At 36.0% G+C, this 15,323-nt stretch overlaps 1 protein-coding gene across 1 annotated transcript in view; it reads left to right on the top strand.

Moving 5' to 3' along the window:
• The window catches only part of PIGK (phosphatidylinositol glycan anchor biosynthesis class K), a 120,409-nt gene that overhangs the window by 40,851 nt on the left and 64,235 nt on the right, over nt 1-15,323 (top strand). Inside the window, exons 8-9 of the mRNA XM_021678134.2 lie at nt 190-300; nt 4,821-4,993. Of these exons, the coding sequence (XP_021533809.1) occupies nt 190-300; nt 4,821-4,993 (284 nt within the window). The remainder of the gene's footprint in view (nt 1-189; nt 301-4,820; nt 4,994-15,323) is intronic.

The raw sequence follows: 15,323 nt of genomic DNA, 5'->3' as shown, positions 1-15,323 counted from the left end.
CTTCCTTCCTTCCTTCCTTCCTTCCTTCCTTCCTTCCTTCCTTCCTTCCTTTCTTTCTTTCTTCTTTCTTTCTTTCTTTCTTTCTTTCTTTCTTTCTTTCTCTCCTTTCTTTCTCTCTCTCTATCTCTCTCTCTCTTTTTTTTTTAGCGCTGAATAATATGCCATTGTATATGCTTTGTTTTTTTGTAGCATCAACCTGATCCTGCAATTGGAGTCCACCTTATGGATAGATACACATTTTATGTCTTGGAATTTTTGGAAGAAATTAATCCAGCTAGCCAAACTAATATGAATGACCTTGTAAGTATTTGCTTGATTTGATTATAGCACATAGGTATGCTTAATGTGATAAGTGAAGTCCTTTACTCCCTGTACTGCCAGGGTACTGTTTCTTATGTTGAATGGTAACCTTTTAAATTGTTCTTGAAGATGGTTAAGCATCTGCCTTCAGCTCGGGTCATGATCCCAGGGTCCTGGGATCGAGCCCCACGTCTGGCTCCTGGCTCAGCGGGGAGCCTGCTTCTCCCTTTGCCTCTCCCCCTGCTCATGCTCTCTCTCTCTGTATTTCTGTGTCTCGAATGAATAAATAAAATCTTAAAATAAAATAAATTAAACTGTTTTTGAGTCTCCCTTTACAGTAATCTCTCTCTCTCTTTACTACAGGAAGCCTAAAGTTTAGCCCAGTTAACTTGTTACTTTCATTCATTTGCTCATGCTCTTTTCTCTACCAGAAATGTACTTTTTTTAGATTCAGCTACTGAAATTCTATCTATTCTTTGGGTGTCAGATCAGATCCTACCTCCTCTAGGAATAGCCGCATAGTTCTTCCCTGTTGGAATTTAAGTAAGATAAATAAAGTTTTTCAGAGCTTTATTTCTCTCTTCTACCATTTATCATAGTCTGCTTTTTTTTGAACTTATTGAGTGTGAGTATTAGGACATTTTTGGAGGAAAAGGACTTTCTCTTACCTATTTTTGTCCACCCTTGAACTTCTAGTACAGTGTGTTTTTTTTTTTTTTTTTTTTAGATTTTATTTATTTATTAGAGAGAGAGAGTGAGTGAGAGAGAAAACACAAGCAGGGGGAGCAGAGGCAGAGGAAGAAGCAAGCTCCTCACTGATCAGGGAGCCTGATTCAGGCTCGATTCCAGGATCCCGGGATCATGACCTGAGCTGAAGGTAGACACTTAACTGGCTGAGCCACCCAGGTGCCCTAGTACAGTGTTTTGATGTGGCTTCTTGAATTTAGTTCAGTCTTTTTTCCTGACTTTTCTATGCTGATTGTATCCTTAAATAAATCTACTTTGAAGTTGCTATTGAAAGTAGGCATAATAAATAAGCTTGAAACAGCAATTCTGGATTGGATAATTACTGTGCATCTATGACTTTCACTCTTTTTTTCATTAATTTATACCCTGTTCTTTTATTCATAAACATTTTTTGAGCTTTGGCTAAGTGCCAGCCACTGGCTCTATCCTAGTGAAAGAGGCAGACACTGTCTCTACCTTCATGGAGCTTCAAAGTGAAAGGAAGGCTGAGTAGACGGGGCTTGGGACTCTTGCACATCAGCCAAGCTGCTTTGCATTGATGTCTTTTATCAGATAGAAACATTTTGGTAATTTTCTTTTTAATTAAAGAAGTTCTGCAAAATTCTAAAAACCACTGTTATGAGCTATCATATTTGATAACATAGAACTACTTGCTACATTTTCAAGATACATAATTTGATGCCTGTTAAATCTTAATGTGAACTTGTTATAATGCTACTTTATAAGAAAACTATAGTCACCTACGTTCTAGTTACTTCAGTTTTTAAATTTATTCCCATTTTAAATTATATATTGTATATTTTATTTAATATGTGATACACTATGTCAAAAGTTTACAGCATATGCACTTCACACTTCAAATGTCTAATGGATTTTTTTAAAAAAGAATTTAATTCCTTTGAAATCATACAGGAAAGACTGAAGAAACTTATGTTTTATTTGTTTATGTGTTTTTTCCCCACAATTGCTGTATAGTTTTTAATAAACAGTCCTCACTAATATCTTGTGCCCTAGTTCTGTTTTTTTAATTGAATGATGATCATTTTAATCTTGTTCAGTAAGGATGACCCATTTCTTTGAAGTTAAATATTCTAGTGATTTGATATATCTTAAGATGTTATGGAATAATACCTATTCTGTTTATTATGTGTGTATAGGAAAATTTGTTGGGTATCAGCTGTATTCAGAGTACAATATTAGGAGCTTTAGGAGCAGCAAAATTAGAAGACATGGTCCTTGGCCCCTTAACAATTTATAGTGTCATTGGTAACAGCTGAAAAGCACATTTATAGAGTATCACCTATTAAATGAAGTCTTTGTATCCTCCAGGTAATGTTCTTTCTTCTGTGAACATGTAAATTTTGCTATGTACCTTTAAGATGCTTTTAATATTGCTCTGTACTTGTTTATATTTGTGACGTTCCCTCGAGGCTTTGAGGTTCTTAAATAAGAAGTAAAAGGACCATGTGTATTTGTAGATTCTCAGTGAATATTTGGAATGAATGAAAGGACATGACAACCATGCACATTTGTATGGTTCCTTTAAATACAGTGGGTTTGGTGTTTAAAATTTTTCTTGAAAAAGGTAGATTTTCAGGTTTGGAAGAAGAGAAGTATAGCATACTCTAGGAAAATGGAATACCTGCAGAGGCACAGAAGTTGAAATCCTTGTCTTCAATAGTAAGCATATAATCTGGCTAGAGTATGAAAATTCTGTAAGTGAAGGAGATTATTAAAAATTAATGTTGCTGAGGCTAAGGAAATCAGATTGATAGGATAAAATATCTTGAAGGAAGGAATAACTTCATAGAAAGTGGAAGTATGATCATTTTAGCAGCAGGAAGATAATACTTTTTATCTTTTTTTTTTAATTTATTTATTTGACAGAGAGAGAGATAGTGAGAGCAGGAACACAAGCAGGGGGAGTGGGAGAGGGAGAAGCAGGCTTCCTGCCAAGCAGGGAGCCTGATGCGGGGCTCGATCCCAGGACCCTGGGATCATGACCAGAGCCGAAGGCAGACGCTTAACGACTGAGCCACCCAGGCGCCCAATACTTTTTATCTTGTTCCCAAGCTCATTCACCTATGCTTTTCCTGGTTTCTTCTGCTGGTGCCTAAGAAAGCCCACCAAGTTGCTTGCTCATACAGGAATGCCTTCAGTATTCATAGGACTTCAATCTTATCTTTGTGTATTTTGTTTTATCTTTTACTATGTTTCTTCAACCTTCAGTCTGTATTGTCCTTCCTGTTTGGCATTTTACTTTCTTGTAAAGTAAGTTTGGCATTTTACTTTCTTGTAATGTAAGTTTGGCATTTTACTTTCCCCATCCTTTTTGCCTTCAGTGCTTCTTAATTTATATTCGATCTCTTCTTTGTATTTCCTTTTATTGTTTTCCTGAACCAGGAAGGTATTGTGTGATATTAGGCCAATTACTTAATCTTTCTGAGCTTTAGTTTGAAGTAGAGATAATAATCTTTATATACCTCAAAGTTATTGGTAGTTTAAATCAGAGTATCTACAAATTGCTTTGCACAGTGCTTGGATCACTATGCTTCATAAATTCTAGCTGCTCTGCCCTTCCCCACTCATCTCCCATCATATTGGTGATTATCTATGCATATTGTCTTGTCTCCATAGGTGGGCAAGTGCTGTGGGCTGTAGGCCCTTACTAGCAGTCCTGTCATGGTTTTCTTCATACATCCTGTGGTTCTGCCAAACTAGGTTATTTGCCTTACACATCTTTGCAGCTGCTCCTTAAGAATGTTACTTTTCATCTGTAATCTCCCTTTTCCTTCAGAATGTAGCTTAAATCCCGCTCCTTTTTTCTTATCCTCACGCTATGAAGTTTATCCTTTTCTGAAGTAGAACCTGTCACCTTCTTTTTCTACCTTGTTATGTTTATTCATCTCTGACTTGACTTAAAGCCTGAGGATAGGACCATGTTCTGTCAACTTTTGTATCCTCTGTGGAAGATAACAGTATGAAATATATGTAGTAGATATTTTTTCTGCTTTGCTGAATGAATGAGTACATGTCTGTCCTTGGTAATTCACTAATGTGGAATATCGGGGATATGATTAACACAGACATCATCATGAGATCTGTGGGAGATGAAGTCATGGTTTTCAGGCTGTATTCTTTGAGCACTAGAGTATCTGGAGGTGCCTTGGATTTATTCTCATTATGGCTAAACTAAGAAAGTTACTGCTCACTGAGATGAATGTAGATGCAGAAAAAAATCAATTCTTTTCATAGTGTTACATGTAAGTTCTCAGTAAATTTAAAGTTCAAAATATATTTTGTAGCATATGATGCAAAAAAGTGAATTTTTTTCCCCCTCCCTGGCCAGCTTCCCTTTTTCTCACCTGCTCTAATGTCTGTATAGCTTTCTTAGAAGGTCAAGTCCTACTATAGCATTGAAACTTTAATCTTTAGAATCAGTAGCTTCTTTAGGTTGGGAAAGCTTTGAGAATACACTACAGTCAGGGTGCTAAGTGGGTCAGTCAGTTGAGCGTCTTAACTCCTGGTTTTGGCTTAGGTCATGTTCTTTGGGTCATGGGATCGAGCACCATGTTGGGCTCCATGCTTGGCGGGGAGTCTGCTTGGGATTCTCTCCCTCTCTCTCTGCCCCTTCCCCTACTCACTCACTCTCTCTCATAGATAAATAAATCATTAAAAAAAAATACACTACAGTCTACTATACTGTATTATTGAATTGATAAAAGTTGTATGTGTATGTGTGTATTTATTATTGTTATATATATGTTTTTCAGTTTCAGGTATGTCCTAGAAGTCTCTGTGTGTCTACCCCTGGACATCGCACTGATCTTTTTCAGAGGGATCCTAAAAATGTCCTGATAACTGATTTTTTTGGAAGTGTACGGAAAGTGGAAATTACAACAGAGACTATTAGTTTGCAACCAGATTTAGAAATCGTGGAAAGCAGGTATTCATCTTGAATTATTATTTTATTAGAATATTCTAGTCTCATAATTTGTAAATTTTTATGTAACATGATGTTACATAATATTAAGAGATGGAAGTTGTTGTTTGTTAATAAAATTACACATTTCTACCCAATCTTCACCTTATGTAGGCCCTACGCTTTTCAGGTTTATGGGCAAAAGCTATAAATATTAAGGGGAAGCTACGATCATGATTAAGATTATGTTGTAGCTCCAAAATACAGTGTACATAGTAGTGATTTGAGGCCTGCTCAGAAGGAACCAAAACTTGCCTTGTAAGTGGCTGAGATCCATACTTTTCATTAGTGGAGGTATGTATAATGGTTCATAAGAGCCTTCATGAAAGGGCAGGTGTGCAAATGTTTCGAACATTAATACTCTAATGAGCGTGTATGCTTTCACCTATTGCAGTAGAAGGTGTTACCTGAAGTGACATTGAGTAGGGAAGTTGGCAGCTGGGCATTTAGAGTGTAATAAGGGCCCTAGGAATCTGGCAGATGTAAGGCAGATAAACAAAAAGGGGAAGTGAGTGCCAAAACTATGTAGGTGCCAAATACATATTTTAGACTACAACACAGTGCTTCCATGTTCAGAATTTCTGTGGGTTCCAGCAATCTGGTTACTTCTCTGACTGCCATATATTTTGGTTCCTAGAGTCTGGGTGGTTTGTGAGCTGGGGTTCAGTGGTATCTCGGGCTTTTCTCTAGTGTTATATTCTATTAATCTGGAACAATTCATCTGGAGCTATTGTAAATTTGGAGTGACCCTCTCATCAACAGGTGCCACTGTTTCTGCTTTATTTAGGGGCTCTTGGTAATTCATTAGGGAAAGGATGGGAAGTATACACCAGGTTCTCCTTTCTTGGGGAGTAGATGCTGTGTGAGTGTGCAGTGAGTGTGCGTGCATGCACACGTGTAGATGTGTGTGTTTATGTGTGTGAGAGAACGCACAAGCAGGAGAGAAGGAGATTGAGAAAAATTGGTTGATTTGGAGTATGTGAATTTTAGAAATATTTATAATGTTTCATTTGTTTATTTCCCTGTAAACATTTTTAAAGGCAAAATACTTTGTTAGGATTAAATAGTGTCTCAGTTAATAGCCTCTTTCTTGAAATATATAGATGATATATTTTACTAGCATTAAACTTTGTTATTTGTGATTATCTAATGCTATCTATTGGAAACTCATACTCCTAGGAACTTTTCTGGACTGCTAACTGGCAACATAAATTACTCTCAATTTTGAAAATTTCAAAGACTTGTAATTAAGCTTACACATGTTTTAGGAATAAATTTAAAAATTAGCACAAAATGCATTTTTTTTGAAGATTTAAAATTGATATTATTAATCATTTCCTATTCTGGATATTCAAAGCCTTGGATCTTTTCTTTTCCAATTTCCTATAGCTATTGGCTTAAAAATATTTTTTAAGACATCAGATGAGGGACGCCTGGGTGGCTCAGTCGGTTAAGCGTCTGCCTTCGGCTCAGGTCATGATCCCAGGGCCCTGGGATCGAGTCCCGCATCGGGCTCCCTGCTCCGCGGGGAGCCTGCTTCTCCCTCTGCCTCTGTCTCTCATGAATAAATAAATAAAATATTAAAAAAAAAAAAGACATCAGATGATACTCTACAGCAATATCACTTTTATTTGTTATTTTGTTATATTTTTTAAGATTTTATTTATTTATCTGAGAGACAGAGACAGAGACAGAACAGCATGAGCAGGGGGGAGGAGGCAGAGGGAGAGGGAGAAGCAGACTCCCTGCTGCTGAGCTCCATCCCAGGACCCTGCGATCATGACCTAAGCTGAAGGTAGATGCTTAACCGAGTGAGCCACCCAGGCGCCCCTTATTTGTTATTTTAAATACTGAGTTTCAGATTACCCTTGTGAAATAGCTAAACTATATGTTAATACTTAGCAACTAAAATTGAAATGTCTTTTACCAAATTTATTTTGTAATTTTCCTTGAATTTAAGCCTATGAGATTATAAGATGCACCTTCTCTTAACCATCTGAACATTGTATTAATTTACTTTAAAGGCTAGGACCATCTTTATACTTCTTCTGAACTTATTTTCTATTCTCTCAACTTTTAACACAATATAAAATAATGCAATAAGTATACAATAAAAAGTTATTTCAATGGAATCTGAGTTTCATTATATATTCTGGAAGAATGGAATTTTGTCTCATAAGTTATCTCCGTGTATTAGTTCAAGAGCAAAAATTGTTGGTGCTGAAAATTATCTTAATTTATCTTTAATTGAGGAGAAAATTTTGAGCATTAAAGCCAGACACCAGGCACTGTTGAATTATAGCACCCTCTAGTGTTTAATTTTATTTAGAATATTGTGTACAGATGGTTTCATGATCACAGGTATATGTTATCCAATTAATTTAGGAGATTAAGTTTCCAGCACACCTCAGGAATTTTTAAATGGATGCTACAAATATTATCCCATTGTACGTAGGTGGTATTTATATGCAAGTAAGAATGGCAATCGGATATTTGTTTAGAGAAAATTATATTCATGAGAGATCAGATATCACAAAAAATATTTTATTAAGAAAATTATGGGTTAGGATGTATATGTATTTTTTCAGATCTTAGGTTAAAAATGTCAATATAGTCACTGTTAATAAAAGTGGCAGTTATGCTTTTAAAAATATCACTGTTTACGTATGTTAGGAAAACAATGGAATTAATTCATTTAGACTATTCATATTTCATATTTTGCATACAAGAGTGTACTAGACCAAACTCAGATATGATGGAGAACCTTAGTACGTAAAATTGACTGATGTTATGGTATGTATGATATTGTTACACGTCTTCTGAAACAGATACTGAATAAGGTACAGTCATGAAGTTAGTAACAACACTTTGTTTCTGCATGTGTCTTAGTAGTTGTGTGATTAATTTGTTTGCAAGAACAGATGGCATAAAATAAGGATTGATTGAAGTAAGTTTGGCTTATATAACTTGATTCTATATTGCTTCAATTGAGTATACATAGGTTGGCTTTTTATAAGTATGTGGACAACAGCCTGCCCTCCTGAAGGAGTTGGGCTTTTTAGAATCTAGTGATAAGTCCATGCTAGCATTACTCAGATTACCAGTTTTGTGTCCTTACTGTATGGGGAAAATAGCCTCTGGCTTGTGGATGTCAAAAGATAGGCACATTTTAATGTTACAAAACGTAGAAGTCTAAATTCAGTAGGCATTGCCCAAGAAAAAAGGGGAATCCAGGACAGAATTAACTGTAAAGATTGAACTTTTATCGTAGTTGGTTAGATGAAAACTTACCTAGTCTGACTTTTGCTTTAGGCTCTAAATTTGGGCACTTGATTCTGTTTATGAATGTTTTGTTGCTATAATTTTATTGTTATACTAGAATTTCTTTCTCTTTTGAGACAATCTTTAGCAATTGAAATTTTTTGAGTCTAGCAGGAAATTTGAGACTGGACTGTTTTCTTATAGATTTCTTACAGACCTCCAACAGAAGGGTAGAATATGGCCTCCTCAAGGTCAGTCTGTGTTTTGAACACCAGAGTAGGCCTCTTTCAAGGGCTTGTTAAGGGAGTCCCCACCTCATGTACATCAAAGATCAGACAGTTGCTGCCACAGTCATTATATTTTGAGCCCTTTCTACTTGCTTCATGCTTTATATGACACATTAGCCAGGACTGTTGAGTTGTAAATAATGGGATCCAACCTGAGCTACATTATTTCCTTAGGGACATTTGTTACACAGATAATTCTTTGTTTTATGGAACCCAAGGAGTGACCCTAGGAAGGGACTGGAAACAGGAACCAGATGTCAGAAGCAGAGGCAGCACTCTCTTTTTTTTCTCTGCTGCTCTGGCCATGTAGGGAGTAGAATGTGTACACACCACTGCTCTGGAGATTTATATCTCTTCTGTTGATGATAAAGCCCAGATAGGAAATGAACTTGCTCATTCCTGATTCCAAGCTCCCTCGAGGGCATCGTAAATTAGCCCAGCTTGGGTCAGGTAGCTACCTTTGGTCCAGCTGGGCAGTAGTGGGGTCGTATCACACAAAATAAGGGCTGCTGGGGAGCCCACCCAGGTGTGTAAGACCCCAAACAAGGTCTTGAGAGCTAGGCAGATATCCTGCCGAGGTGTTTATATTAATCTCCTTTTAATTCACATGATAACTGATGAGGCAGATATAATTTCCTCATTTTGTAGATGAGTAAACTGAGGCTGAGAAAGGTTAAGAAACCTGCCTGAAGTCACACATCTAACAAATGGTGGAGCCAAGATATGAATCTGGGAATGCCTCATACTTCTAAGAAATATATTCTTATTTTAGTCTCTTATAATTTACCTTGAGCTACTTGGCTTGCTTGCTTTTTAAAGGATATAAAATATAAATGATATTTCATTGATGAATTTTCACAAAACAACTGCTCATGTAACCACCAGAAAAAGAAATAGAATAATGTTGGAAGCTCCCTAACCCCTGTGTTCTTCCCAATCTCTGTCCTCTCACTCCCTATCAAAGTTAACCACTATCCTAACTTTTATGGAATTTACTTTCTTGCTTTTCATTTTATATCACCTAAGCATGTATCCCTAAACATTCAGTTTTGATTCTTTTCCTAATATTATATTTTTAGAATTCATTTATGTTGTGTGCAATTGTAGTTTGTTCAATTTTTTAAAAAATATTTTATTTATTTATTTGACAGAGAGAGAGAGAGAGCAAGAGAGGGGACACAAGCAGGGGGATTGGGAGAGGGAGAAGCAGGCTTCCCGCTGAGCAGGGAGCCCGATGCGGGGCTCGATCCCAGGACCCTGGGATCATGACCTGAGCCGAAGGCAGACGCTTAACAACTGAGCCACCCAGGTGCCCCTGTTCAATTGTTTTGAGTTTTTAAAAATTGCAGTATAATTTATTTACAGTAAAATCACCCTTTTTAGTATATAGTTCTGAGTTTTGGCAAATGTATACAGCTGGATAATCACCATGCTCATCCATCACCACAAGAAATTTCCGTATGCCCCTTTCTGCCCTTACCCATATCCCTGGAAACCACTGATCTGTTTTCCATTCCCATGGTTTTACCTTTCCCAAAATGTCATATAGATGGAATCATATTCTATACCCTTTTGAGTCTGGCTTCTTGTATTGGCATAATGGATTTCAGATTCATCCCTGTTGTCACATGTATCAGTAGTTTATGTTCAGCAAACTACTATTCAGCAATAAAGAGGAACACAAACTACAGATACATGGGATGCAGGTTAGCCATTCACCAATTGAAAGACATTTGTTTTTGCCCACCAGTTTTCATACAAGCATAAGTTTTCATTTTGAATGAAATACCCATCAGTAGGTTTGCTGGGTCATATGGTAGCACATTAACTTTATAAGCAACTTTCAAACTATTTTCCATTAGTCACTGTACCATTTTGCATTCCCACAAATAGTTGTTCAACATTCTTAATTATAGTTGGTATTGTCTTTTTAATTTTAGCTCTTCTAGTAGGTATGTAGAAATATCATTATGATTTTAATTTTCATGGCCCTGATAACAGGATGTTGAGCATCATTCCATGTGCTTATTAGTAATTCATTTTTCATGAAGTATCTATTCAAGTCTTCTGCTCAGTTTTGAAAAATTGGTTGTTTCTTCTTAATTGTGAGATTTCTTTATACACAAGTTCTTTGTCAGATATATGTATTTCAAATGTTTTTCTTAGTTTTTGGCTTTCCTTTTCTATCCTTAATATCTGTTGAAGAGTAGGAGATGTAATGTTGATGAAGTTCATTTATCAATATTTTCTTTTTTTTTTTTTTTTTTTTAAAGATTTTATTTATTTATTTGAGAGAGAGAGAGAATGAGAGAGAGTGAGTACATGAGAGGGGGGAGGGCCAGAGGGAGAAGCAGACTCCCCGCCGAGCAGGGAGCCCGATGCGGGACTCGATCCCGGGACTCCAGGATCATGACCTGAGCCAAAGGCAGTCGCTTAACCAACTGAGCCACCCAGGCGCCCCTATCAATATTTTCTTTATGCTTAATGTCCTTCATGCAAGGATGCTTAAACTAATTCAAGGTCACAAAGACTTTATTTTCTTCTAGAAGTTTTATAGTTTTAGCTTTTGTGTTTAGGCTATGCTTTACTTTAAGCTTCGAGTGTGGTGTTAAGTAGGGGTTGAAGTTCATTTTTTCCATATGTATATCTAGTTATTCCAGCACCATGTATTGAAAAGATTGAATTCCTTATTGGATTATATTGGCACCTTGTAAAAAGTCACCTGACTACCATATATGTGAGTCTATTTCTAAGCTCTATTCTGTTGTATTGAACTACATATCTTTACATCAGCATTATACTATCTTGATTATTTTGGCTTTATACTAAGTTTTGACATCAGTTTATATATTCCATACAAACCGGTTTCTCAAGGTTCTTTTGACTATTCTAGATCCTTTGTGTTTCCATGTAAATTTTAGAACCAGTTTGTCAGTTTCTTTTCTTTTTGGCGGGGGGAGGGACAGAAGGAGAGGGAGAGAGAATTTTAAGCAGGCCATGCCCAGTGCAGAGCCCAATGCAGGGCTCAATCTCACAACCTGAGATCGTGACCTGAGCCAAAATCAAGAGTTGGATGTTTAACCTACTGAGCCACCCAGTTTGTCAATTTAAAAAAAAAAAAAAAAAAGCCTGCTGAGATTTTGTTTGGGATTGGATTGACTCTATATTAATTTGATGAGTGTGGATACCTTAACAATATTGAATCCTCTGATCCATGAACATACCTCTACATTTATTTAGAATTCCTATAATTTCTCTCTCTATTGTTTAACAGTTTTCTGTGTAGATGTTTTCTACACTTTTCATTAAATTTTTTCTTAGCTGTCTTTGTTTTTGATGCTGTTTTAAGTGATATTTTAAAAATTTATTTTTCATTTGTTGCTCAATTACAGAAGTACAGTTTTTATATTAAAAAATTTTTTATTTATTTTTGAGAGAGAGAGAGAGCATGAGTGGGGGAGAGGGGTAGAGAGAGAAGCAGACTCCCTGCTGAGCAGGGAGCCTGATGCGGGATTCAATCCCAGGACCCCGGGATCATCACTAGAGCTGAAGGCAGACACTTAACCGACGAGCCACCCAGGCGTCCTAATTAATTTTTATATTGACTATGTTCTGGGATCTCATTGAATTTGGGTGTTGATCAAATCAAACCCAGTCAAAATCCCAACAGGCTTTTTTGTAGAGATTGACAAAATGATTCCAAAAATTATATGGAAATGTAAAGGACCTATTTTAGTATTTCCTATATTACATGAATTTTAGCCTCTATTTATAATGTTTACTAGGAAATCAAATCAAAATTTAAATGTACATGTTTAGTAGAGTCATCTGTTTTGGAGCTGGGCAAGATAGACTGAGGAATATGAAACGTTGTGATCAACAATTCACTGACTATTGCTCATAGAAATTATAAAATGATTATGAAACCTTATGAACCAGAAATTCATAAAAATGGTTAAAGCAGTAGTTGACAGGGTTTATCCCCACTATTCTGCATACTAGTATGTTTTTTCAAAGTGATTAACTTAGTCATTAGTATGATTCCATATTATCTTAAGCATCTTATTTGCCCATTCATTTTATATTGTTAGTTATAATTGTTAGTCACTACAGTCATTCAAGAACTCATTAAATTAGAATTTGAGAGCATAAATTAGATGTGATTATTTGATTTATAAAGAGAAAACTGATAATTTAATTATCCTTCTTATCAGTTTGCATACATTAAAGTTTTTATTGTTATAGTTTCAAATAATGTGTTGATCATTTCATGGACAGATTTTTTTTTTTTTTTAGATTTTTTTATTTATTTGCGAGAGAGAGAATGAGAGACAGAGAGCATGAGAGGGAGGAGGGTCAGAGGGAGAAGCAGACTCCCTGCTGAGCAGGGAGCCCGATGCAGGACTCGATCCCGGGACTCCAGGATCATGACCTGAGCCGAAGGCAGCCGCCCAACTAACTGAGCCACCCAGGCGCCCCCATGGACAGATTTTTTAAAGTAATTTATTTCACTGCCTACAATTAAACAAAAAAATCCACTGAGTTGGTTTATGACTTTTAAGAAATCAGTGTATGTGAATGGTATATAGCATAATATAGTATTGTATCCCTTTGTGTAAGTAAAACTTCTCTGAATAGAAATTAGCAAATATTATGTTTCCTAGGGATACTAATTTCCAACTAATGTTTATTAATGTTTAAAACTGATCAAAGCAAAGTTACTTTTAAACACTAAACATATAGGACCTAAAAAATGTAAACTGCAAAAAAATCTAAAAATGATATGGTATTATTTATAAAATAGAACATTAGGGGCACCTGGGTGGCTCAGTCGGTTAAGTGTCTGCCTTTGGCTCGGGTCATGATCCCAGGGCTCTGGGATCGAGCCCCACATTGGGCTCCCTGCTCAGCGGGGAGCCTGCTTCTTCCCGTACTCATGTTCTCACTCACTCTGCGCGCTCTCTCTCAAATAAATAAATAAATAATCTAAAAAATAAAAATAAAATAATCTATCAGGCTGTTTAGGGAATAAGGTTTGAATTACATGGGAAAGTAGATTGTGGGACCTTTAAGGTTTAGCTCTTTGATGCTATGTTCTGTGACTCTCTTACAAATTGTAATATTGTTGCTCTATTCTACTAAATTAAGCTTTAGAGTCTTAAATGAGTTAAATCAACTTAATGTCTGTAATCTGAATAGAGGATATTATAGCATAATAACCAAATTCCAGTCAATTCACTGGAATCAGCTCCTGAATTTAGAACGTTTGTCCTTTACTAGCTGTGTACTGTGGACAAACCACATGATTGCTTTGATTCTCAGTTTCCTTATCTGTTAATGGGAATAATAACTCCACCTTATAAGGTTAGTAAAAGAGTTAATTTTTATTTTCCTTATAAAGGTCTTAGTTCTGTGCTCAAATATAATAAAGTGCTTAATAAGTGTTTAACATTAGTGAGAGAACATATCACATATACTGATAAGAATTATTGCTGGAATTCTATTTTTAATGTATTTTTGGCCATTTGCAAAAATTATCTATTCTACTTTTATTAATCTAGTACTAGAAAGTACTCATTTTGTATCTGGAGGTTTCTTATTTGGAGTACTACAAAGAATTGGGAAGTTGTGTTTAACCAGAAGATGGCAGTAGAATTACATGTTTGTACATATGGAACAGTCATATTTTTTTAATGCCGAAGATTGAGGTAGTTTGTATCTTCAAATAAATTATGATATTTGTTTCTTCATACCAGTGACAGGAGAAAAAGACTCTTTTTTTTTTTTTTAAAGATTTTCTTTATTTATTCACGAGAGATAGAGAGAGAGAGAGGCAGAGGCAGAGGGAGAAGCAGGCTCCCCGCGGAGCAGGGAGCCCGATGCGGGACTCGATCCCAGGACCCTGGGATCATGACCTGAGCTGAAGGCAGACGCTTAACCGACTGAGCCACCCAGGCGTCCCAGGAGAAAAAGACTCTTGATAGTGAATTTCAGGTTAAAAAAAGGATGATAAAAATTTTCTCTATATGTAAGTTGTCTTGCTTTAATAATATGGAATTTTAAAAAAATAGGTAAATACAAGATCTTTTTGAATTGCTACTCTTCTGGCATATTTTTAGCATATTATACTTTATCAAGAAATTGAAGAGTCATAAAAAATTTTAAGGTGTGTTTGAAGATCATTTATGATTAATTAGTAATAAAGATAGAGCAGTTTTCATTTATAATTTATCAGTGGGGATAACTGGATTCAATATTTTTAAAATTGATTTATATATAAAACTTTAGGGTTGTAGCTATTAGGTAAAGCAAGAAGCAGAAGACCTATTAATAATATAAATCTGTAATCCCCATTTCAGAAATTGCCATTTTTATTGAAATCATGGTACACCTTGTCTACCTGATCTTCAAGTATTCTACAGGTGAGGTATTGCCAATTGTACCTTCTAGTGCTAGAAGGAACCTTTAAGGCAATCTGATGTAGTAGAAAGAGTATGGAGGTGAATGGACTTGCATTCAAATTCTGGTTTAGTTTTCTGCTTTTGTCTTCAGGCACATTATTTAATCTCTCTGAGACTCAGGTATTTTATCTCTAAAAGGCTGAACTACTCTCTCCCTCCAGTTATTGTGAGGATTGGGGATAATGTATATAAAAATGAGCATACTTTGTCAATGCCTTTTTTAAGAGCACAGCATGTAAAACTCATGGCAGCCATACTGATGTCTCTCCTTCAATGCAAAAGGTA

This window comes from Neomonachus schauinslandi, chromosome 4 (assembly GCF_002201575.2).
Source record: "Neomonachus schauinslandi chromosome 4, ASM220157v2, whole genome shotgun sequence".
Classification (NCBI taxonomy): Eukaryota; Metazoa; Chordata; class Mammalia; order Carnivora; family Phocidae; genus Neomonachus; species Neomonachus schauinslandi.
The sequence above is the reverse complement of the archived record's forward strand: the minus strand, read 5'-3'. Positions and strand labels throughout refer to the sequence as shown.